The sequence below is a fragment of the Panicum virgatum genome, chromosome 7K (assembly GCF_016808335.1).
Source record: "Panicum virgatum strain AP13 chromosome 7K, P.virgatum_v5, whole genome shotgun sequence".
Classification (NCBI taxonomy): domain Eukaryota; kingdom Viridiplantae; phylum Streptophyta; class Magnoliopsida; order Poales; family Poaceae; genus Panicum; species Panicum virgatum.
The window spans coordinates 3434071-3459228 of NC_053142.1; the positions used below are offsets into that span (position 1 = coordinate 3434071).

General features: G+C 43.4%; 1 protein-coding gene across 1 annotated transcript in view; it reads left to right on the plus strand.

Annotated features, from left to right (window-relative positions):
- The first annotated feature begins 988 nt into the window (after positions 1-988).
- LOC120643116 (loricrin-like) overlaps positions 989-25158 on the plus strand; it is a 53112-nt gene continuing 28942 nt past the window's right edge. The window contains exon 1 of the mRNA XM_039919641.1: positions 989-1067. Within this exon, the coding sequence (XP_039775575.1) occupies positions 989-1067 (79 nt within the window). The remainder of the gene's footprint in view (positions 1068-25158) is intronic.

Sequence of the window (25158 nt, forward strand, 5' to 3'; positions counted from 1 at the left end):
ACTAAGCATTCACATCCCCTCAGGTAAGTGCCTTAACTTGCATGGCATTTTTAGAGCTAGATAGAAAGAGTGAACCAGAATTTTTCCATTGGTAGTCAATTTCAACATACTGGGCTCATGTGCTAAAATTACCTCGTAAAAGAGCTCATGAATAGGGCAGGATAACAAGCCAGCTCAGCTCGGTTGAGTTTGTATAACAAGCTAGCTCGGCTCATTATCTAAGCGAGCACAAAAGCCGGCTTGGCTCGGCTGGTTTGCTAGAGCCAGCTTGTTTAGCTCGTGAGCTGCACTAAAATGTGTTATCACACAAAAGATCCAGGCCGAGTCAGCAAAAGAAGCAAAACAAAAACTAAAACGTCATTTTTATGGAATTAGAACTTTTTCAAGAATAGTAGTACTACTATATAGATTATACACAAGGACGCGAATAGCAAACGGAGCTGCTAGTGAGTGGACATCCGATCCGGGTGCTAGCATCGGACGCCCAGACAACGGAAACGGAAGCCCAGACAACAGAAATTCCCGCCGCAATATATATTTGGTGTTGCATGTAACATACAAGAAATAAATGCTCTGGTCATCTGGTGCGAGTTTCGAACATATGGAAAAGCCCCGCTGCAACATGGGTAAATATTTCATGCAACAATCTAGTTAAAATTTCCACTATGACAACTTATCTGTTCCCTGCAACATTGAATATCACTAGTTGAAACTTCCGAATAAATGTACCACAACACTGATGAAAATAAAGCTAATCCTAACAATGATCCACTACAGCATCACCAAAATTATTACAAGATCGCAGATCAACTGTCGGATATTCGAGAACAACCGTTGCAACATCGAGGAAAAGATAACTCCCAACAGAAACTCTTGTTACTGTAACATTCAAACACATATTCTGCAACACTAGAAATCACTGACCGCAACGTCCAAACCTCACAAGTTGCAACAACAAAAAAAACCTTGACTGTGGCTACATGCCCACATGGAGAGAGGAAATCGGAGGAATGAGGATGATGTCAATGGTGCTCAGGTGCACGTCATGCTTATTGCTTACCGCGATGGTCAGCCGCGTAAAAGTGAGAAGCTCCCCTCCATGGCCTTGTCCGCTCATCGTCTTATACCTTTGCGTGCCGACACCATGGCGGCTCCTTGCCTCCTTGCTTTTGTCTGCCATCACCGAAGCAACTCATGTTCATGTGCCACCAGGGTCTCGGATCTCCTCACCTCCGAGTGAGCTCCTCGCCTCTGCCCATGAGCCATCAGGGCCAGGGCCTCATCACTCATCAGATCTTCTCACTGCCGAGTCAGCTCCTCGCCTCTGCCTTCCACTACTAGGGACAATTGTGGCAGCGGCGGAATCGCAGAACGCGCCTAAGGTTGGGGATAGTATTGGACTTGTTGGGTAGTTGAAAACTGGGCTTAGCTATATTGGGCTGCTGTCCTGCTTAGCTGTTCGCGAGCACCTGGAGCTAGCTCGTTATAACCACTACTCTAGCAGATCCTATCACCGCCTGCTCATCAAAATTGGCATCACTGCCGGTTTGACCACCTGTTGAATTAGAGTTGATGGTGATAAGGTAGCCCATCGCAATCAGGTGCACAACTGGTGGTACAATCGATTAAAAAACAAAAGGAAAGAAAAATCCTGCACGTTCGCCGCTGGTCCTGCCTGCCACCGTGACCGTGCTGGCTGCCCGCACCCCTGCACAGCCCGACGGCCGCTGCAACCGCGCCTACCCTGTGCTGTCTGCCTGCACGTCGGCGTGGCAGCGCGAGCCGACTTCCTGGGCATCTAGCGCTGCTCCCGCCCTCCACGAGGCCACTGCGGCTAGACGCGCCGCTAGCCCCACGTTGCAAAGAAAGGGAGGGAGAGTGGCGGAGGTGGCGGCAGGTGGGGGGGGTGATGGAGGGGGGGAGGTGGGAGGAGCTGCAGGAAAGGCACTACAGAACAGAGAATAAGGGTGGGGAGGGGACATACGGTGGGGGAAGATGGGAGGGGATATGCAGCGGCAAAAGAAAGGAGGGGAGGGTCCAGCAGGGGATGATGGGAAGGGAGGGGGAAGAAGGAAGGGACTGGGGCAGCAGGGATGAGATTGGCTGTAGAAAAAGAGATAAGGACAGAAATGAGAGCAAGAAGGATAAGAGACAAATGAAGGAAAAAAAAGATGATATGTATTGACATCACTACCGGTTCGTAATAACTGTTGAACCTATTATTGCTAGTTCGTCATATGACCCGGTAGTGATACCTACTATTACCGCCGGATGGAACTGCTGTGATATACAATCACTGCCTATTGGACTCGAACCGGCGGTGATGAGGCATTGGGAATAGGTCATTATGTAGTAGTGAACTACGAGAAAAAATATGCTCAATTCGTTCAGAATTTACAGCAAGCTGAGCAAAGTCGAACCTGAGACAGCTGTGAGTGGAGCGAGCTAACAAGCCATGAGCTTTTTATCCGGTCCTACTCATGAATAATATGCGTCGATTCCACAAAGCTATTCTAAATCTATCAATGTTCGAGCCCTCGTTCATGACTTACAGCACTGACATGCTTGTTAAAAACCAAACTAAAGAATCGAGGACACCAAACCAGCAATATTACAAAAAGCTAGTGTTTTAACCATTTTTTCAATGCCATTCATCTTGAAAGCATTTCGTTAATTTTCATCACCACCAGCCAGAGGGTAAGAGTTACTGACATTTGAATCAATCCGTGACAATGTTTTCTTGGTTGTCCAGCTCGGAGCTGGACTAAACACTGCTAGAAAAATGCACATACGTACCGGGCGGGAACCCCCGGTTAGTACCGGTTTTCCGCCCGGTACCGCTCCTTCGGTACTAAGTGCGCGTGCACTTAGTACCGGTCGGACCGCCCGGTACTAAACTGCTGGCCATGCCAGCAGCTAGGCCGAGCAGTAACAACCGGTACTAAAAGAAGTTTTTTTTTCTTTTTGTTCCTTTATATTTGTTCTCTTTTCCTTTCAATTTCAATTAATTAGTATTAGTAGTCGTACTTGCAGCAGTTTGTGTATTCGTACTCGTACTCATATCTAGAATTCGTATTTGTATATGGGGCAAAGCAAATAAAAGAAATTATATACATACATGGATAAAAGAAATGTGAAAGTGATCGGGTGCTCTAGCCTAAGAGGGGGAGGGAGTGAATTAGGCACAATTAAAACCTTAACCTATGGCTCCAACTAGTTTGCACAAAACTTAAACTAAAACAAGCTATCTTAGATGTGCAACTATGGTTCACCTTATTGTGACACCCTCATCCCAAAAGAGTTTTGCACCCTATAGCCAATCCTAGTAAGATACTACACTAAGAAAGTAAAGGCATACAAGTTGCAATATGAAATGCGGAAGCTTAAAGGGAGGGATGAGAGGAAGCGAACTCTCGACACGAGGATTTATCCCGTGGTTCGGTTTGCCACAAAGGAGCCCCTACGTCCACGTTGTGGAAGCACTCACTAAGAGTTTCGCTTCCCGGCAATCAAGTCTCTTCTGTGAATACAATCACAGTCACCTTGATCTCGATCTTCACTAAGGGAGATTGCCCACGAAGGAGGGGTCTCTGTCCCCCGCACAATATCATCGACGCCACTCCACACCAAGCCGGAGGGTCGTTGGCTTGCCGGCGAGCCACAAATTGCTCCAAGGGGCCGGCGCACCGTAATACAAGTGTGGTTCACTCTAGAACCAGACACAAGGATCTCTATGTTGCTTGTTCACTCACTCAAGAGCTAATCTAGCACTCATACTTTACAAAGCTAGTGCTAAAACCTAAGGATTGTTGACAGCTAAATTTGGCACCTGCTGAGGTCGACCGGTCTGACCGGTTGGGCCGATCGGTCAGATTGGTCTGGTCTGTACAGTCAGAGTAGAATTAAGGTTTTTGTAAAGAGTCCTCATGTAATCCTACTCGTGAAGGGGTATGTCTTCCCCGGCCTATAAATATAAAGGCTAAGGCTGATTGAGGTTATTCCCAATCGAATCAATACAAAAATCGCATTACTTTTATCTCTCAAACCCTAGCCTTTTTCCAATCCTAGATTGCTTTCTTCCTTCATCTTGACAGTGTTTGAAGACGTTCTGAGTGGCTTGCCGACCTCAGAGCAACCCTACGATCATGAGCTCCGACGGGGTCCCTCCCGAGCTCGCTGTTTTAGGTCTTCGCGGGTTCCCTGCCTGAACCGGTCAGACCGGTCGGCGAAACCGGTTAGACCGGTCCGCCCAGGGTTTTCGTTGTGTTGATCGTTTTGACGATCGTCGCGCGTTCTAGCGCATTCAGGTGTGTTTGGCGCAATTCTGTGTCAACACACTTTTTTGGCGACTCCGCTGGGGACAGATTAATCTAGTTTTTTAAAACCGATCTAATCTACTCCTTGAAGAAGATGGGCTCTTCAGAGATCGACAAGGAAAACATCATCACGGCTACAATAGAGGAGCTTACCGAAGAGGAGCGCAAGGCCTACCTTCTTGTGGAGGAGCATGTCAAGGCACAATTCTTGAAGGGCTTCAAGAAGGATCGTGGTGGCCTCGTCAAGATGGTGGAGGAGTTCGTGCTGCCGTCTCTCAAGCTTAACAAAGATAAGGTTGAAGAGATCCCCAATGTAAGCCTCTCTCCCTCTGATATGTTTGATAGAATGTCATCCTTAATTGATCAAAAGATTGTTGCTGCACAAGCTGCTGCGGGTGATATTTTGATTAAATTGAGTAGTGATGTTGATGCTCTTAAAGGTAAACAACCCATGTCAGATCCTAACTCATCAGATCCGAGTTCGGCTACCCCTGAGTTCACACCTGAACCACTTTATGGTATGCTGCCGAACTCATTCCCAGGGCAAACCCCGCCACTGTCAGCCGTGCACACAGCACCAGCCGAACCGGTCCCATAGACCGGTCAGACCGGTTATCAAAACGGTCAGACCGGTTACTCGGTACCGTCGCCGACGCCTCTCGAGACAATTCCAGGTTCGGTTGCCCCTAGCCGAACTAATGAATTGTCACTGTATACACTACCTCGCACTACTACTGTAGCGGGAGGGTCACGAGGATCTGGACCTAATCAAGGACCGATCCCGACTTCTTCACAGACGATGGCGCATGGAAATTCTAATGCACATCGTTTTTCTGAGTTTTATACCAGCCAGCACTATCAAGCCGATCTCCTTAAGTTCAAAGCAGAGCTGGCAAATGCGATTAAAAGTAAGCTTGGGGTGGATATGGGTACTACACGTTTATATCAAAAACCTTATCCCGCTGAGTTTGATTTTACTCCTTTTCCTACTGGTTGGCGTATTCCTGAGTTTACTAAATTTAATGGTGATGATTCACGTACAACTTGGGAACATGTTAGTCAATATGTCTTGCAATTAGGAGAGGCCGGTTTCAATGATGCTTTGCACGTGCGTTTATTTTCTTTATCTTTGACTGGAACGGCTTTCTCTTGGTTTTCTTTGCTTGCTCCTAATTCTATTCGCAATTCGGCTCAGTTGGAACATAAGTTTCATGATCACTTCTTTAGTGGGGAAACCGAAGCAAAATTGTTGGACTTAACATCGATGAAGCAAGGACGTGATGAATCTTCTTCAGATTATTTCAAAAGATTTAAAGAAATTAAAAATCGGTGTTTTAGTTTGACGATTTCTGAAAAAGATTTGGCGGATTTGGCATTTAATGGTTTACCTTCTTATTTGAAAGAGAAACTCGAGGGCTTTGAATATCATACTGTGAATTTCTTGCAAGTCAAAGTCATGGGTTTAGAGTTTAAACTTAAAAATGCCAAAGATACTTTCAAGCCTCATCGGTCCAACACACATATTCTTGATCATGATTCGGATAGTTCTGACGATGATAGCAAGGAAGTATATGCTGCTGAGTTTGTTTGGCCATCAAAGGCCAAACCCGGTTCAGTTTCGTCTCTCAAGCCGATTCAAAAGAATCGACAAGAGGAGCTGAAATTTACTTTTGATGTTTCTAAATGTGATCGAATTTTTGATGAATTGCTTAAGAATGGTAACATCCGATTGTCACATGCTATTCCATCTCCCGACGAACTTAAAAGACATGCATATTGTAAGTGGCATAACTCTACATCTCATGCTACTAATGATTGTAATGTTTTTCGTCGACAGGTACAATCGGCCATTAATGAAGAACGATCGGTACTTTCTGAGATGCAAATTGACAAGGCTCCTTATCCTGTTCATACACTGGAATTGAACAATCCAAAGGTGCTCATTCGGTCGAAACAAGCCGAAGGAGCTAAGGGGATGCTTGCTCGGGAAGTTATCAAAGAGAAGACTGATGATGGAAAGGATACTCTGAAGATCATTGTCAGAAATCCCAGACTCGGGGGGTAAGGAAGCTCTCCACCAGAAAATCGGTCTGCTGATCAGGCACGACCGGTCAGACCGGTCCGACCGGTCTCTCCTGCCGGTCAGACCGCTCTGGTGACCGTCCCCGGACTTTCAAGCCAAAGCGTTCAGAAGTGGGTACATGGAAGATCAACGAGGTGAAGTGCAGGGACAAACTGCTAATCAGAAGCCCACCTTCAACCAGTTGTTGAACAAGTACACAAAGGCTGTTCGAAACAATCAGCCACTAAAAAAGAGACCACGATCACCACCGCGTCAAGACCGTCCAGTGTCCCCAAGGAGGGAATCCAGCAAGCGCAGGGGTGATGTTGTCACATTGTATCCTCCCCAGATGTGTACTACCATGCCATGGGTGCCACCGGCGTCAAGTGCAACAAATCCGGCATGGGAGCATGAAGGGATATGGATGCGGTGTTTTCCGATGCCTTATCCTCCACATTATCAAGGGGAAAGCTCCAGGGTGTCTGTGCGTGACCGATTGGGACCACGCCAATCTGGTCCAGTGCAGCATGCTGCACCGGTCAGACCGGTCACCTCTGACCGGTCAGACCGGTCTCACCAGAGGCCGGGCCAGGTTCCTGCTCCAAGATTCGAGTATCACGTCAAGGAAAAGAAAGAGGAGCAGAAGCCTATTGCTGATGCAGAGAAGCTTAAAACCGATGTTGTTCAAATCGGTGAAATCAAGGTGCCCATAAAGGATACGGGCAAAAAGCCGATAGACATAGAGAAATCGGTTGAGGTTCCTTCACAAAAGCCGGTCATGGACAATGATCATGAGGCCGGTGGCAGCAAGAGTGCAGAAGATATGTACCATCAGCCTAGGTGGTGCCCTTCGGGTTTAACTCATACACAGAAGAGGAAGTTGCAGCGCCTTCGTAACAAGGAAAAGAAGGAGCAGGAGAAAGAGAAGATGAGGGATGAGAACTTCAACAGATACAGGCCCATGTTCCCTCAGAGCAAGGTTTGGAAGGTCAAGACAGCTGATCAGCCAGCCAGACCGGTCGGACCGCTGCAGCCGACCGGTCAGACCAGTCAGATAGACCGGTCAGACTGCTCTGACCAACCGGTCAGACCGGTTGAGCTTACTGCAGAACCGGCAGCCGAATCGGCACCGCCCGTTTCGGTTTCTTCTGTAGATGAAGCCCCAGCAGTTCCTCCAACCTCAGAAGATGAGGAATTGGTAGATTATGAATCATCTCCGGAGCATACCAACTTTGAGATCAATGTGGTGCACTTATCTTCAGATTACTTCGTGGTCCCGGAGGAAGATTTGGCTCATCTTCAGTTTGGGCCCCGTGAAGCTGTGTTCCAGAAGCCAAGCGAGAAGGACAACCACCTCAAGGCTCTTTACATGAGGGGACGCATCAACGGGAAGCCAGTGACTCGCATACTAGTGGATGGTGGGGCTATTGTAAATCTTATGCCCTACTCGCTGTACAAGAAGCTCGGTGGCCAAGACGAGGACTTGATCAAGACAAACATGACGGTCAGTGGTGTTGGAGGGAGTGAGCCCCTTAGCGCCAAGGGAGTTGCTTCCATGGAGCTCACCATTGTAAGCAAGACGGTTGCTACGGCTTTCTTCGTCTCGGAGGTGCAAGGTAACTACAATTTGATTCTTGGGAGGGATTGGATTCATGCAAATCAGTGTGTTCCTTCTACCTTGCATCAGTTTCTTGTTCAGTGGATCGGCGATGAGGTCGAGATTGTCCATGGGGACACTTCATCGTTTGTTGCTTTGGCCGATTCGGATTTTATTAGTGCGCACGATAATGTCAAGTGTTTATCGGGCGTGGATCTGTCCGATTATGATTTGATCAGTTGCACTAAGGATGGTTTTGTTTCTGCTGTACTAAAGCCGATGAATAATTGGCTGAATCATTTAATGTAAATCAGATGAGTACAACAGAGGCTCTAGAAGAGACCGGTCAGACCACCCGTGCCGACCGATCAGACCGGTCCTATCCCGTTCGGCGCCCAGGGCCGACCGGTCAGACCGGATACCCCGACCGGTTAGACCGGTCTAACGTAGAGTGGCTGCAGCAGAGGCTAGATCAATATCAGGCGCGTATGAACGATATGTGTGAATCCATTGAAGATTCTGGTGATCTAGACAAGCTGGGTCAAGGGTTTACATCGGCCGATCCTTTAGAAAAGGTAGACATTGGTGATGGAACTATTCCTAGGCCGACCTTTGTAAACAAAAATTTATCGGCTGAATATAAAGCCGATTTGGTTAATTTATTGAAGGAATACATTGATTTCTTTGCTTGTGAGTATCGTGAAATGCCCGGTTTAAGTCGTGATCTTGTTGAGCATCGTTTACCGATTAAAGCCGGTTTTAGACCTTATAAACAACCGGTTAGGCGTTTCAATCCTATTATTTATGACCGAGTAAAAACTGAAATTAATCGTTTACTTGATGCTGGATTTATTCGGTCTTGTCGTTATGCTGATTGGATCTCTAATATTGTGCCCGTCGAGAAAAAGGATTCAGGGAAAATTAGAGTGTGCATTGATTTTAGAGATCTTAATAAAGCTACTCCCAAGGATGAATATCCTATGCCTATGGCTGATATGTTGATCAATGAGGCTTTCGGACATCGTGTCATTAGTTTTCTTGATGGTAATGCCGGTTACAATCAAATATTTATGGCCGAAGAAGATATATCTAAAACGGCCTTTAGATGTCTAGGATTTGTCGGGTTGTTTGAGTGGGTTGTTATGACTTTTGGTTTGAAAAATGCGGGTGCTACTTATCAAAGAGCTATGAATTTAATCTTCCATGATTTGCTTGGTGTCATTTTGGAGGTGTACATTGATGATATTATCATTAAATCGGCCGGTTTGGATCATCATTTAGCCAATTTGAGACTTGCTCTTGAGAGGATGCGCCGGTATGGTTTGAAAATGAATCCACTCAAATGTGCTTTTGGTGTATCGGCTGGAAAGTTTCTTGGCTTCATTATTCATGAGAAGGGAATAGAGGTTGATCCTAAAAGAATTGAAGCCATGAGGAAGGTTGAAGCCCCTACATACAAGAAGGATTTACAGAAGTTCTTGGGCAAGGTAAATTTCTTGAGAAGGTTTATATCTAACTTGTCCGAGAAGATTGATGCTTTTACTCCTATTCTTCGGTTAAAAGATGAAACTGAATTTACTTGGGGGGCAAAACAGCAAGAAGCGTTTAAGAATATCAAGATTTATTTATCTTCGCCACCCGTACTCAAAGCACCTAGGAGAGGAGTACCTTTTAGACTTTATGTGGCTGCGGAAGACAAGGTTATTGGGGCTGTTTTGACTCAAGAAACCGAAGGGAAGGAGTATATCATTACATATCTAAGCCGATGACTTATTGATGCGGAGACGAGGTATACAATTATTGAGAAGTTGTGTTTGTCTCTTTATTATGCTTGTACCAAATTAAGGTATTATCTACTATCTAGTACTTGCATAGTAGTGTGTCAAACTGATGTGATCAAACATATGTTACAAAAACCGATTTTGAGTGGTAGAATCGGCAAGTGGGCTTATGTTTTGGTTGAATATGATTTGGCTTGTGAACCTTTAAAATCTATGAGAGGCCAAATTGTAGCTGATTTTATTGTTGAGCATCGGATTAATGACAAGCATGATTTAGAAGTCGGCTATATTACTTGCACACCATGGAAGTTGTACTTTGATGGATCGGTTTGTGATGATGGTCAAGGGATTGGTGCTGTTCTTATTTCTCCGAATGGTGCCGTTTTTGTGTTTTCAAACCGATTGGAAGAAGAATGCACAAATAACCAAGTTGAGTATGAAGCGCTTCTATTTGTCTTGGAATTCTTGCAATTCATGGGTGTGAAACATGTTGAAGCCTTTGGAGATTCTCTTCTAGTGGTGCAACAAGTATCCAAGGTATGCCAATGCTATAATGGTTCTCTAAATGCATATCTTGATAAATGCCTCGACATTATTTCCTCCTTCGATGAATTTATTATTAAACATATACCGAGGGAAGAGAATGGAAAGGCATATATTCTGGCTCAGCAAGCATCTGGCTATAATGTTACAAAAAAATATTTCAACATTCGCAAGCCGATGCAAACGAAAGCCGAGTTTCTTGTTCTGGACGCACCGGTCCGACCGGTCAGCGAGACCGGTCTGACCGCCTAGACTGGTCTGACCGGTCCAGAGACCAGTCTGACCGCCTAGACTGGTCTGACCGGTCCAGACACCAGTCTGACCGGTGATGCTGTTGATGGTTTTGGTGCGGCCAAAAAAGATGATTTAGTTATCTCGGCCGAAGCCCAGGATTGGAGGGTCCCTCTTATGTCATATTTGAAAGATCTTGGCCGTGGTGCAGAGAGAAATATTCGGTGTTTGGCTTTCAAGTATGTTTTAATTGACGATGAGCTTTATCGTAGAATTGCCGAAGATTTGCTTCTCAAATTTTTAGACTCGGATCAGGCTCGGGTTGCTATGGGTGAGGTTCATGAAGGTATTTGTGGTACTCATCAATCGGCTCCCAAGATGAAGTGGTTACTCAGAAGAGCCAGTTTCTATTGGCCCACCATGCTATCCGATTGTTTTAGATAGTTTAAAGGGTGTGAAGAATGTCAGCGATTTGGTGATTTGCAATTGGTGTCAGCTGAGTTGATGCATCCTATTATTAAACCATGGCCGTTCCGAGGTTGGGGGTTGGATTTTATTGGATAAATTAATCCTCTTTCTTCAAAGGGGCATCTCTTCGTGTTAGTTGCTACAGATTATTTTACTAAGTGGACCGAAGCGGTTCCTTTTAAGAATATGACACATAGGGAGGTAATTGAGTTTATTACTCAGCATATTATTCATAGATTCGGCATTCCACAAACTTTGACAACAGATCAAGGTTCTTCATTTATATCAAAAGAGGTGCGTGCCTTTGCCGAATCTCATAAGATTAAGTTGCTCAATTCATCTCCATACTATGCTCAGGCCAATGGGCGGGCAGAGTCTAGTAATAAGATTTTGATCAAAATTGTCAAGAAGAAGATAGAAGAAAATCCTAAAAGGTGGCATGAAGTGTTATCCGAAGCATTGTGGGCTCATCGTATATCTAGACATGGTGCTACTAAGGTTACTCCTTTTGAGCTTGTGTATGGTCAAGAGGCCATTTTACCCGTTGAGGTAAATCTGGATGCATATATATTGGCAAAGCAAAATGATCTATCCGCTGTTGATTACCACGATTTGATGATGGATAATATTGATGAGGTGACCGACAAGCGTTTGAAGGCTTTGAAGGAGATTGAGAAAGACAAGCTTCGGGTGGCCAGAGCTTACAACAAAAAGGTAAAACTTAAATCTTTTCAGGTTGGGGATCTGGTTTGGAAGACAATTTTGCCTCTTGGGATGAAAAGCAACAAGTTTGGCAAATGGTCGCCAAGTTGGGAGGGTCCATACAAGATTATCAAAGTTATCTCCGGAAATTCGTATATGGTGGAGACGGTGCAAGGTGAACGTCTACCCAGGGCTATCAATGGGAGATACTTGACGAAATTCTATACTAGCATATGGCAAAGTGCGTGAAGACGAAGACGGCCGGTATTGGATATCGCCCTTAGTTTTATTTTTAGACTTGTATGCTCTGTGTAAAACATGTGCATCAAGATAGTTCTTGCTTTTTGGCTTGTGAAACTCACCAAAAAGCAGGGGGCATATGTTGACAACCAAATTTGGCACCTGCTGAGGTCGACCGGTCTGACCGGTTGGGCCGACCGGTCTGGTCTGTACAGTCCGAGTAGAATTAGGGTTTTTGCAAAGAGTCCTCCTGTAATCCTACTCGTGAAGGGGTACGTCTTCCCCGGCCTATAAATATAAAGGCTAAGGCTGATTGAGGTTATTCCCAATCGAATCAATACAAAAATCGCATTACTTTTATCTCTCAAACCCTAGCCTTCAGGTTTTCGCTGTGTTGATCGTTTTGATGATCGTCGCGCGTTCTAGCGCATTCAGGTGTGTTTGGCGCAATTCTGTGTCAACACGGATATGATCAATGAGCTCTTGTATGGCTTGGAGGTGTTCTTGGGTGTGTATGAGATGTCTTGGGACTCCAGCAAGCTTCAAATGGCTAGGGGAATACATATATAGGCCACCATGTCAAGAGAGCCGTTACTAGCCGTTGGCCAGTTTTCTGCGTAGGCATCGGAACTTCCGGTGCATAGAGCATCGGTTCTTCCGGTCACTCTGCGCTCTGAAGTAACTGTTGGCCTCTCTGACACGCTGCAGCAACTTCAGGGACCATCGGATGAACCGATGCTAGGGCGTCAGAACTTCCGGTGACACTTGTCCTTCACATAGCCGTTACACCTTGCTGACGTCATTGCACCGACGCATTACTCCGGTAGCCGTCGGATCTTCCGGTGCTGAAGGCTTGACTGCTGCACGCTTGACAACGTCTCTAGAACATAGTACGTTGATTGCACCGATGCTTTATTTGACACCGTCGGTTCAACCGGTGGTTCACTTCTTTCTTCACTTGATCTCCAGAGGCGCTCAGCCTTGTACCAAAGCAGGGCCGTCGGATCTTCCGACAACCATCGGATGCACCGATGCTATGGGCATCGGTTCTTCCGGTGCTACTGATTTCAGTAGAACTCATCCAATTCAGCGTTTCTTTGAGTTCTTTCTTCGTGTTTTGCTTTGTATGGCATTTTTACTTCATCACTAGGATCTAGAAATGTTCACTTAACAAAACCATTAGTACCATTGATTGTGTTGTCATACGATCACCAAAATCACTCGAAATGTCATAAAAGGTGACATGTTCGTTACAAAATATTAGAAATTACATACATACATGGATAAAAGACATTAATATTTACAAGTATGAATTCAAATAAGTTTTTTCCGACAAATTCTTCAATAATTCTGGGGTGCGGGCGTCGCGAGGCCGGGGGGCGGCGGCGCCGGCGGGTCGGAGCTGCGCGCAGGGAGGAATGCGCGCCACACAGGGGAGGAGTGGCGTCCTCCGCGGAGGCGGACCCACGGCACCGTGGAGGAGCAGCGCAGAGGCGGAGCGACGTTGACGGCGCGGAGGAGCGGCGGCGCAGCGGGCCGGGACGACGGCGACGAGAATGACAAACTGGAGATTGAAATCCAAGTGTTGGTATATATATAGGATTGCCAGTTTGGTACCGGTCCGTATCTATGCCCGGTACTAAACTGGCACCGGGGCAATTTAGTACCGGCCGCAAACACGGACCGGTACTAAACTGGCAATTTAGTACCGGGCAGTGGGAAGGCCTGGTACTAAAGAAGCCCATCTGGCGGGAAATTTTCATTGTGGCCCTTCAGTACCGGGCGTTGACATGGCCCGGTACTAAAGAGCCACATATATTTTCTTTACAAGTTATTTTAGCTGCTGTTTATGTGTAATAAATTAATTAAAAATAGAAACATATGCGTTTTGACCATGCAAAATTATATTTTTTAGTTTATATCACTTCGTTAATTTGAATATTTATGTACTTAACTCATTATATTGAGTCCAAAATTTGTTTTATTAGCGTTCCAAAATCTTAATAAGTACTAGTCTTGCACTTGATTCTCAAAAAAAAAAGTATTAGTCTTTGCACTAAATTCAAAGTATTGATAGTAAATTTTAAATTTCAGTTCGTTTAAATATGTTTAAGTGCAATAAATTCAATAACAAGCTAGAAATTAGATAAACTTACTATTTAAGCACTAAATTTATCATATTGAGTTCAAAATTTGTTAAATTAGTGTGTGAAATGTGTTTTAGTGTCTAAAGTATTATAGAAATGCAAACAAATGCGAAAAAATGCTATTGTAACTATTAAAAATTAATAGTTTTATACTTTACATCACAGATTCAAATCGATTATTGTAGGTTTACGCTCTGGACTCATCATATTGAGTTCAAAATAAGTTTCAAATATATTACATCAATCACATGGTCACATAAAAATTGAAGTACAACACATTAATTACACATCGTTATTTAATGGAATGTTGATAACTTTTCTTTTTATGAATGTCCCTTGATCATGATCACGGCGCAAGGAAGGAGCGTCCTCTTTGGATAACAGGATGCTGGGGTCAACATCGACCGAGAATGGAGGATGGTCATCAAACTGATCAAAGTCTTCTAACTTGTCCGAAATGTCTTCAACTCCAATAATTTTTCTTTTTCTTGAAAGAACTATGTGGCGTTTTGGCTCGTCGTCGGACTTGCCTTGATTTTTCTTAGATTTGCTTGCCTTGTCCTTCACATAGAACACCTGCGTCACATCCTTGGCGATGACGAATGGTTCGTCTTTATATCCAATTTTTTTGAAGTCCACTAATGTCATCCCATATCGGTCTGTCGTTATGCCGCCTCCAACTCGATTCATCCATTGGCATCGAAACAAAGGAATCTTCAAAGGCCCATAGTCTAGCTCCCATATTTCCTCTATGACACCAAAGTAGCTGCCCTTATTTCCATCATGGCCTATTGCATCAATACGTACACGACTATTTTGGTTCGTGCTCTTTTCATCTTGGGCTCTTTTGTAAAATATATATCCATTGATCTCATACCCTTGGTATTGGATGATTGTGGCCGATGGTCTCCTAGCAAGCCATTGCAGTTGTACATCAATAGTGCTGTCACCCATGAGTTTCGTTCTCAGCCAAACCGCAAAGCTATTTATGTGATGACGTATAATCCAGGCCTCAGACTTCCCTATGTTTTCAGGACGGACAATATTCATGTGCTCATCCATATATGGGGCCACGAGGGATGAATTCTGTAGAACGGTGAAATTTGCTTTGCGGATTTCACTTTCAGAGATGTGCATATTAGATTTCTTACCTAGTGTGCCCTTTTCTTTCAGTCGCCCATCATAGCGTGACATGGGGACCCTAATCAGACTAAGTTCGTCAATGAAATCAACACAAAACTCAATGACCTCCTCTGTTCCGTAGCCCTTGGCGATACATCCTTCTGGCCGAGAACGGTTCCGAACGTACATCTTTAAGACTGCCATGTATCTCTTGAAAGGGAACATATTGTGTAGGAATACAGGGCCTAAAATGTTTATCTCTTTCACAATATGAACCAGGAGATGGGTCATAATATTAAAGAACGAAGGTGGAAAGACCATCTCAAAACTAACAAGACATTGGACCACATCATTCTGTAGCCTTGTGAGCTTATTTGGATCGATTGCCTTCTGTGAAATTTCATTAAGAAAGACACATAGCTTCACAACTGCCAATCTTATATTTTTTGGTAGAATACCCCTCAGCGTGACTAAAAGCAATTGGGTCATCAGAACGTGGCAATCATGGGATTTTAAGTTTGTGAACTTTTTCTCTTTCATATTAATTCTTCCCTGCATATTCGAGGAGTAACCGGACAGTACCTTCATACTGTTCAAGCAATCAAACATGCTTTCCTTCTCCTCTTTGCTGAGAGTGTAGCTAGCAGGACGTAAGTAGTGCTGTCCATTTTCTCTCTTCTCAGGACGTAGGTCTTCTCATTGTTTTGTTTCTTTCAAATTACGTCTTGCTTCCAGTGTATCTTTTGACTACCCATACGTACCGAGGAATCCTAGCAGGTTCACGCAAAGATTCTTCATCAAGTGCATCACATCGATTGCGTTGCGGACCTCCAGGACTTCCCAATATGGGAGCTCCCATAGTATGGACTTCTTCTTCCACATTGGGGCATGGCTGTTTTCATCATTCGGAACTTGTTGGCTTCCACGGCCCTTTCCAAACACATGGACATCCTTCACCATCGAGAAAATACCGCACCACATCGTGGATATCGATGCTAGCCTCGAATAGCAGTGTTTTCACTAAAGGATCAAGATTAATGACATATTCATGATCCGAAACATACACTTTTTAAACTTCTCGATGGTTTCCATAGGAGCCCGAATAAATACATAATTAGAGAGCTAAAATAATACAACTAAATGCATAACAAATACCAAACTAATTAACCATGGCACTTGAAAAAAATTGAAAAAAATCTCTATAAAATATCCACATTGAAACTATCCAATACACCTTCTCCAAATTCAAGTAATGGGTTCTATACATCTCAAATCCATCCATAAATCATAGGAAATGTGCTCATTCTATATATTTCTAAAAATCACAAATATCTCAAACTACAGAGTATGAAACAAATAATAAATACCATCAAACAAGAGAGAAAAAAGTTGCAAACTTTTAGCGCACTTGGATGAGTGAAATCTCCACAAAACTTGAGAAAATGGGGCAGCACCTCCACTCTAGGTCGCCAAGGAGAAGAAGAACCCGAGCTCTCGGTCAAATGCTGGCTCAGGATCGGGGAGGAAGAAGGGACCAGAATATATAGAAGCGAATTAGTACCGGCTGGAGACACCAGCCGGTACTAAAGCTTCACTTCTAGTACTGGGTGGAGCCACCAGCCGATACCAAATGTCCTTGGGGCCATTTAGGACCGGCTGGTGGCTAAGCCGGTGCTAAATGGCCACTTAGCCGTTGCGCGCGGTGTCGGTGGAGCAGTTTAGTATCGGCTGGAGCCACCATCATTACTAGAAAAAACCCATGTGGATACGCTTTAATTTTGGAATAGCTACGCTTTATTTCATCCCTAGTGGAGTGTAGATACGTTTCAGCAAAACGTATCTGGAGCGTCTCCGCATGGACCGTGCCAAGATTTGTAGAGATGATTTTTTAAATGTATCAATAGAAAATATGAGACGCTTTGTAGAGACGCATGCAGGGTCTTCCGCTTCACAATAATTGTAAAAAAAAGGGAGAATGAGGATTCGAACCAGGGTCTCCCAACCAGCATTAAAGTCAAAGCCAGCAAACTAGTGCGTCCCCAGCAATTTATTGGTATTAGTATCACTGTTAATTGTTTTATCATGTACTTCTTGACTGAAGTGCCGGGACTTGATTTTAACACCTCCAAACTCCTAGTCAGATTCACGAAATAGATCCGACAGAGGAGGAAGACTTGATGCATAGATTTTTTGGTTACTTTGATAGACCATATATTTATAAAATATATAAAGGAAGACAGCAAGTTTACAAGTTTTTGATACACTTTTTAAAGACATGTCAACACTACCTGTAAGACGATATGTGCATCAGCAGCAAGTTTTTGATACGCTTTCTAAAGACATGTCAACACTATCTAATAGCATATCGATTTTTTGACACGTCTAATAGCGTATCTAGTTACTAACTTTACAAGTTCTTTATAAAACGTGTCAATACCGGTTTAAAAACATATCTAAGTTGTAAGTTTTGAAACGCTTACTGAAGCGTATCAACAACCATATCTAATAGGGGAACCACACAAAATGTAGACACACTTTTAATAGCATAACAATGCAAGCGTAGTTACCATCTGATTTTGTTGTAGTGCATTTGGCATGATCCCAAACTAGCTTGTTTAATTTGAAAATAGAATAAGACCGTACTTGGGTTCTGCATGCACTTGCCTGCCAATACATGCACGTTATCATCAAATACATGACTGATTTAAATTACTGTTAAGGTCGATGCATGACATAGTAGCTATCACATTCTAATATGTTATGCCAACAGTGAGTTTATTCTCTAATCATCTTCCATGTTATGTAGAAGATTGATCTAGATGTCTGGATACAGCGAGATGCTATCGATCATTCTGAATGCAACATATGGTTGGTCGACTAGCACTTGCAGATAAAACTCAATGACATAGGAAAAATGCTTCAGTTTGGCATCAAATCGTGTGTACATCATATATATTGTCTTCTTTTACATGTACATATCTGCACTTACATTGTGCACATCTTCAAGAATCCAGTAGAACTCAAAGTTCTTATCTGACCTAACATAGGCCTCAATTGCTTTCGATTAGTATATGGCGGAGTCACATAAATGCATTGGTTGTCGGTGCAGGCTCAAGAATTCCCTCAGACCAGACCACCTGAATGCACGATTTCAGTGGGAAACCTATAGTTGCAAAAAGTAAAAAGAAAAAATACCCACTCCATCCCAAAATATACTATAAGGATTTTTGAGTTTGTGTCAAGTCAAAATTTAACCAAGTTTATAGAAATAATAACAAGATTTAATAATATTTAAAATATTAACTAAGCATAATTAGATGAAATATATTTTCATACTTTACTCTATGATGTGGCCGACGGTAATGCTCTCCATAAACTTACGATAGCTAGGCAAACTCCTAAATCATTTTATTGTGGGATGCCGTAAATTGCTTATAAACGATTTCTTTGGAGTACTAGAGGTACGAAGGATCTTGGTAATAAAAACAACACTTCTTATTAGATAACAATTATGACTATAGCACTGAAGAAAATTTTGGACTGAACCATGTTGATGTTCCTTAAGTGCAAAATATAATCGTCAACCAGACTTAATAATAAAAGAAAACTACACACCTTACTCATCTTTATCACTAACCTACTTTTATGGATATTAATTGCATATGTGGACTAACCCTTGCGGAAATTTTCAAATCTAATTGGGTGAGTCATTGAACTGAAGTCAAATGGAAAGGTAAGTCAAGGTTTTGGATTAATGTTGCACAACATACTCATGTTGATGCAGCTAGTCTACATTTAGCCTTGCTTGGGTAAGAATTCTGATGAGAATAAATTTTAGTTTCAATGGTTCTTAAAACCTGTAGAGCCATTAGTTTGTTTCCATATTTGTTTTCTGAATAAGCAGCAGGTACAAGAACAAGTGTGGGGGAGATATCTCGGAGCCTTCAAGCATATACACTCGAGATCTCCCACAACACATGCACAACACCGAGCTAACCAGAATGCCAAAGGCCAAGACAAACTGGTGCTAGTGTTGGTCGGCAGAAACCCAGGTTTGGTTGACTAGCACTATTCCCATTCGTTCTACATCGGGACGGTTTGTGCACTTTACCTCTCACGCTCCCCAACCTATGAGTTTAAATGTAATTTTTGATTAATCATTAAAGCTAAACTCAAGGGGTGTCCGCTGGTCGTGTGTTTCTCTATGATTGGCTTGCATACTTTTTATTCTTTGCTAAGCCTGAGCTTGTGAATCATATCTTAGGGAACCCATAATTATTAAGTTGTTGACCGGTGAGATATGTTGTGATAGAAGAATCCTTGTTTTATCGGCTTATGTGTCTGGGAAATTTTCATTAAAAAGAAAACCTCCATAGCTTTACAACTCCACATGTTTGTCCTACCAAAGCCATAGGTCGACCTTCATGATACAAATCTTTACATATATGTGCCTTGTTGTCGCTTTGAGCTTCATCAAACTTTGTGACCCTAGCGAGATGTCTTTCATACTTACTTGATCAAGATCATGTGCAGGCCTCCAGCTAAACTACTACACGGGAAGTTAGCTATTCCATTCCACCCATCCACAAAATAAAACTCCATGTTTAATGGTCTCTATCTAGTATCTCTCAAATGAGGCATGGGCTATCTAAAAAAAAGATGGCATGCCTAAGAAGCATGACCCAAAAAAATAGGGACATATGAAGGTCCTAGTGTTGAAAAAAAAATTGGACACATGAAGGTCCAAGAAAAAAATATATAGCCATGACCTGATGTTATCCAAATAAATGGGAGAGAGATCCATAGGAGTATTCCATTTCAACCATCCACCTTAAACACATGTGCACAATCTTGATCAGCTTGTTGGATTTGTCATCTCCATGGATCTTTTGTTTGATTTTGCAATATATTTGACACAAATGCATGCTTCCATTTCTCCTACCATGAGCTCCACATAAGCTATCTCTTGAAGTAGGATGAAAAGAGACAATGCCTTGGTGAGGATATGTATACACAATAAGCGACATGAGAGATCCTATGGTGAAGTAAAGCTATAGTTGGTCTTTGCAAAAATATTTTCAAAACCCCAGTCATATGGCAGAAAAATGGAGGAAACTGAAGTTAGCACCGTTCCACTCTTCAACATCCCAAACAATTCATGGTAGACACAGCAAAATTCATAGGTAAGGGTGAAGCTTAGACTAATCTGTATGCAGGTATTATATCATGTGAAGTCAGGTCCACCTTAGTTCTAGCCTTTACTCAAGGACGAGCAAAGAACTAAGTGTGGGGGATCTTGCTAACACTTGCTAAGGACCCATTTCAAGCGTCAACTATCGTGCAAAAGTTGAGCATTGAAAGGAATAAATGCTAGCATAGGATGAATTATTAACGAATTCCACAGATGCTGGTCTGAAAATGTGTGTAGGTGATTTTGAGCCAAAAATGCCAGAAACTAGCAAGAATTACCCAAGGCATAAACGCACGACCAATCACAAGCGAGTCCAACAGCCAAGAGGGGCCCACTTGGCAGTAGCACATGAGAAGGAGACACAGCCCATGAGCAATAACACGTCAGCGATCCGAGGTGATCTCCTCTCGACCAATCAGACGCAAGCAAAAAGATCCATGGGCCCACCAGAGGGGTTAAATCGCCTTAAGACAGGCCGAGCCAGCCATAACCGACTTAAGGACCCACAATCCAGTGACTTGGAGAAGATTAGAGGCGGTTCGCACCATGTGGCGGTCGGCTGACCCCCCCTAGTCGACCGACCTGCCAGTGTGCCCCCTCACTCTCGGCTGCCACGTAGTGTTTTCTTATTGGTTCTAGAGGTCACTTCCAGGAGGCCCCAGGCTGAACTCGCGGCGTAGACACCCTTGGCTCCCTCCTATAAATAGTAGGGGAGGGGGTGAGAATTAGAACACACCACACATGACTCACCACCAAGTGAAGAGCCTCTTAGCTTGTGTTTAGTGTGGAAGAGAGGGTAGAGGTACTAAGGAGGGGCGCTGGTTGTCGGCGCTCTTCTCCAATTTGTACCTCTACAAGAGAGTGAGAAGGAGTTGGGGGAAGTGACGGGTTTGTTGGCACTCTTCTCCGCTTGTACTTCGACAGATGCTTATTTGGTTGTAAGTGTTCGAGATTTTCTTATTTATAATTAGAGTTTAGTTGCAAGTTATTTTTTCTACCTTTTATTGAATTGAGTATATGCTTAGAGTAGCATTTGATCCTAGCTTAGACTTCGGATAGAGTGGCATATTGCATTAGTATTTGGGCTACAACCGGATGGAACCACTAGTTGGTCCGGAAAAACTAAGAACCGATGGTCGAGCTAGTTCCGTTCGACCTAAAGATCGGCTATTGCAGAAAAAAACTAGATCAAAGGGCAGATTTTGCTGGTATTTGGGCCACAACCAGCCCAATATAGCATAGTTGGAGGTCCATAGCTCCAAAATACACCAAAAGCTAAGGAGGGCGGCAGGGTTCGAACCGTGCTCTATGCACTCAGTCGCACTTGTGCTGACCATCTAATTGACTTTTCACAAATGAATTAGTAATATGATTGTTATCGAATCAGTTGACCCACTGGTAGGATTTTTGAACCAGTAGACCAGCACCTAACCGATCACTTCTAATGTATTACAAAGTCTTAAACCTTTTACATTTTAACATAGGTAGCTTCCAAATACAGATCTTAAGACATTGCATGCAAAACACAGATGGTGTATAACAATACTGAAGCAAGTACAGAAATGCATATTTGACACTGTGTGTGTGGAAAATTAATGGTGATCATAGGTGGTTATAAAAAATAAAAAACAATTACTTTTTAAAAATGAATGGATGATATAATAAATTGCAAAGTGCTGGCTTAAGTAGAGCACTTATAGAGGTAACTAACTTGATTCAGAAGCACAAGCATAAAAGTTTATAAAAGTGGAGGAAACAAAATGGTTGCTAAAGTTCCTAGAGAATGAAGTTCTGATAAGTAGAGCACTATGTAACGAACATGGCACCATTTATGCCATTTCGAGTGATTTTGGTGATCGAATGACAACACAACACTTGGACTAATATGATTGTTAAGATGATCATTCTCAGGCTTTTAGGTTCAAGTGATGACAAAGAGAAAGAGAAAATAGGCGTCCTTTGGTGCAGAAGGGAGTCGAAGCCAAGTCAGCCTATAGGCACCGGTTGAACCGACGGGTCAAAATGGGGCATCGGTGCATTGGCCGTCCTTTGTACCAGAGGCGATGTCAGTGCCCAGGAGAAGTGTCTTCAGCACCGGTTCAACCGATGGGGCATCGGTGCATACCACCGGTGTAATGACGTCAGCGTCCAGGAGAAGATTCCTTCAGCACCGGTTGAACCTGTGAGGCATCGGTGCAAAGCATCGGTTCAACCGGTGGTCTCTGCGTCAGCCGTCAGGAGTCCAACGGCTACTTCGTGTTATGAGTGACCGGATGAACCGACGCTACCCCACCAAGAGGCATCGGTTCTTCCGGTGGTACGCAGATTTTCAGCTAACCGTTGGAGCAACGGCTACAAGACTTGGTGGCCTATATATACGCCTCACCCCGGCCATTTGAAGATTGCTGGAGTTGCTGGACATCCCACACACACCCAAGAACATCTCCAAGCCATACAAAAGCATCAAGATCATATCCTTAGCCCTTAGCACACTTTGAGAGTGTTGTGTAAAGGATTAGCTCTTAGTGAGTGAGATTGCAAGGCCTTAAGCCTTTGTGCTGTGGTTCTTTAGCGAACCAAAACAAGAGCTTGGTGCGCCGGCACCTTGGAGCGTGAAGCTCGCCGGCAACGTCATCGACCCTCCGACTTGGTGTGGAGCGGCGACGACACCTTTGTGCGGGGGACGTGGAGACCCCCATCCTTTGTGGAGAAGCTCCTTAGTGGAACCCGGGGCCAAGGTGACCGTGATTGTGTTCACGGAAGAGACTTGGTGGCCGAGTAGCAATACTCTTAGTAAGTGCTACAACAACGTGGATGTAGGTGTGCCTTTGTGGCTAACCGAACCACGGGATAAACACCCGCGTCAAGAGTTTGCTATCTCCTATCCCGCTCTTTAAGCTTCCGCATTTCATTCTAGTAATTTGTATGCCTTTACTTTCATAGAATAGTTTTTTGATAGGAAAGGCTATAGGTTGCTAAACTCTTTTGGGATAGGGGTTTTACACTAGAACAACCTAGTTGCACATCTAGATAGCTTGTTTTAGTTTAAGCTTTGTGCAAACTAGTTGGAGCCATAGGTCTAAGTTTTTATTAGTGTCTAATTCACCCCCTCCCCCTCTTAGGCTAGAGCACCCGATCACTTTCAATTGGTATCAGAGCCGGGACTCACTTGTCTCACAAACAAAGCCAATTCTATTGGCAAATTTGTGTTTACCGGCTCATTAGATCGGTAGGCTTCACCGCCTAGTGAGTTAGCTCTTTTAAGGGAAGGGATGGATTCTCTAGGACCTCCTCCACGTTTCGATGGCACGGGCTTCCAACGATGGAAGATTCTAATGCAATCACACCTCCAAGCAAAGGGCCTAAATGTTTGGAGAGTTACGAGTGAAGGAACTAAAAGCACTAATCAACAAGAGAGGCAATACGATGCTATAGCCAAGTGTGCTATTTTAACCTCTCTTGGTGAAAATGTGTTCAATCGTGTATTTGCTTGTGAAAATGCAAATGATTTATGGAAAACTATTAGTGAGAACCATGAAGGCACAAAAGATGTTGCAAATGAAAAATATCATGTTCTCATTGATAAACTTAATAGTTTCAAGCAACTTGATCATGAAAATGCCGAAACTATGTACTCACGGTTGAATATTCTTGTGAATGAGATTAATTCTTTAGATGTGAAGAAAATTGAAGATTTGGAACTCATTCGCAAGATCCTTCACTCACTTAGAAGGCCGGACTATGATTTGGTGACAACAATTCTTTATGAGAAAGATCTCACCACAATGACACCAAATAAAGTCCTAAACAAGGTGATAGCCCATGAGCTACGTCATGATATCAAGCCAAGAGCGCCACCTTCTTCACCAACACAAAATGCACTTGCATGCAAGCAAGTCCAAAAGTTGAAGAAGATGGCCATCAAAGATAGCTCAAGTGATGAGGAAGAAGAGGAAGCAAAAAGCTCCTCAAGTGATGATCAAGAGCCAATGCACCCTAACCTCTACGAGCATGTAAAGAAGATGAACAAATGCTTAAAGGAAATCAACTCAATGGGGTATTTGGTCTTCCTCAAAGATGGGCCTCACCATCAACTTATGAAGGTTGAGAAGAAGTTCAAGAAGAACAAGCAAATGAAGGAGAAGAAGCTCAAGCATGAATCATTTGCCATATTTGGTGAATGGGTTAGTGGTGGTGAAGAATCAAGTGCTAGCTCAAGCGATGAATCAAGCAAGAGATTCACCACCCGCACCAACTTCGGATCATCATCAAACACTTGCCTTATGGCCAAAGGTATGGATAGCGATGTAAGTGATGATGACTCCGATTCTCCTTCAATTGATGAACTTCTTGACCTTGTTCATGAGCATCAAAAAGTCATTAAAAAACAATCAAAAGAAATTAAAAACCTTAGTGCTCTCAAAGATCTAAATGCTTCTCTTGCTACAAACTTTGAAAATTTGAGGTGCAAATTCAATTTGCTTAGCAAGGAGCATGAAGAGCTCAAACTAAAATTTGAGAGCATTAATGATACTAATGACTCTTTGGAAATGAAGCAAACTATCCCTTGTGCAATTCCTATCTCTAGGGTAGATGCTTCAACTTCTTGCATTGATTTAATTGATAATTCTTGCTCTAACCCTTGCAATGAGAAATGCAATGAGAATGTTGTTGTAGAATCATGTGATGATCTCATTGCCAAGGAGAATGATGAGCTCAAGCAAGAAGTGGAAAGGCTCATGAAGGACTTGTATAGAT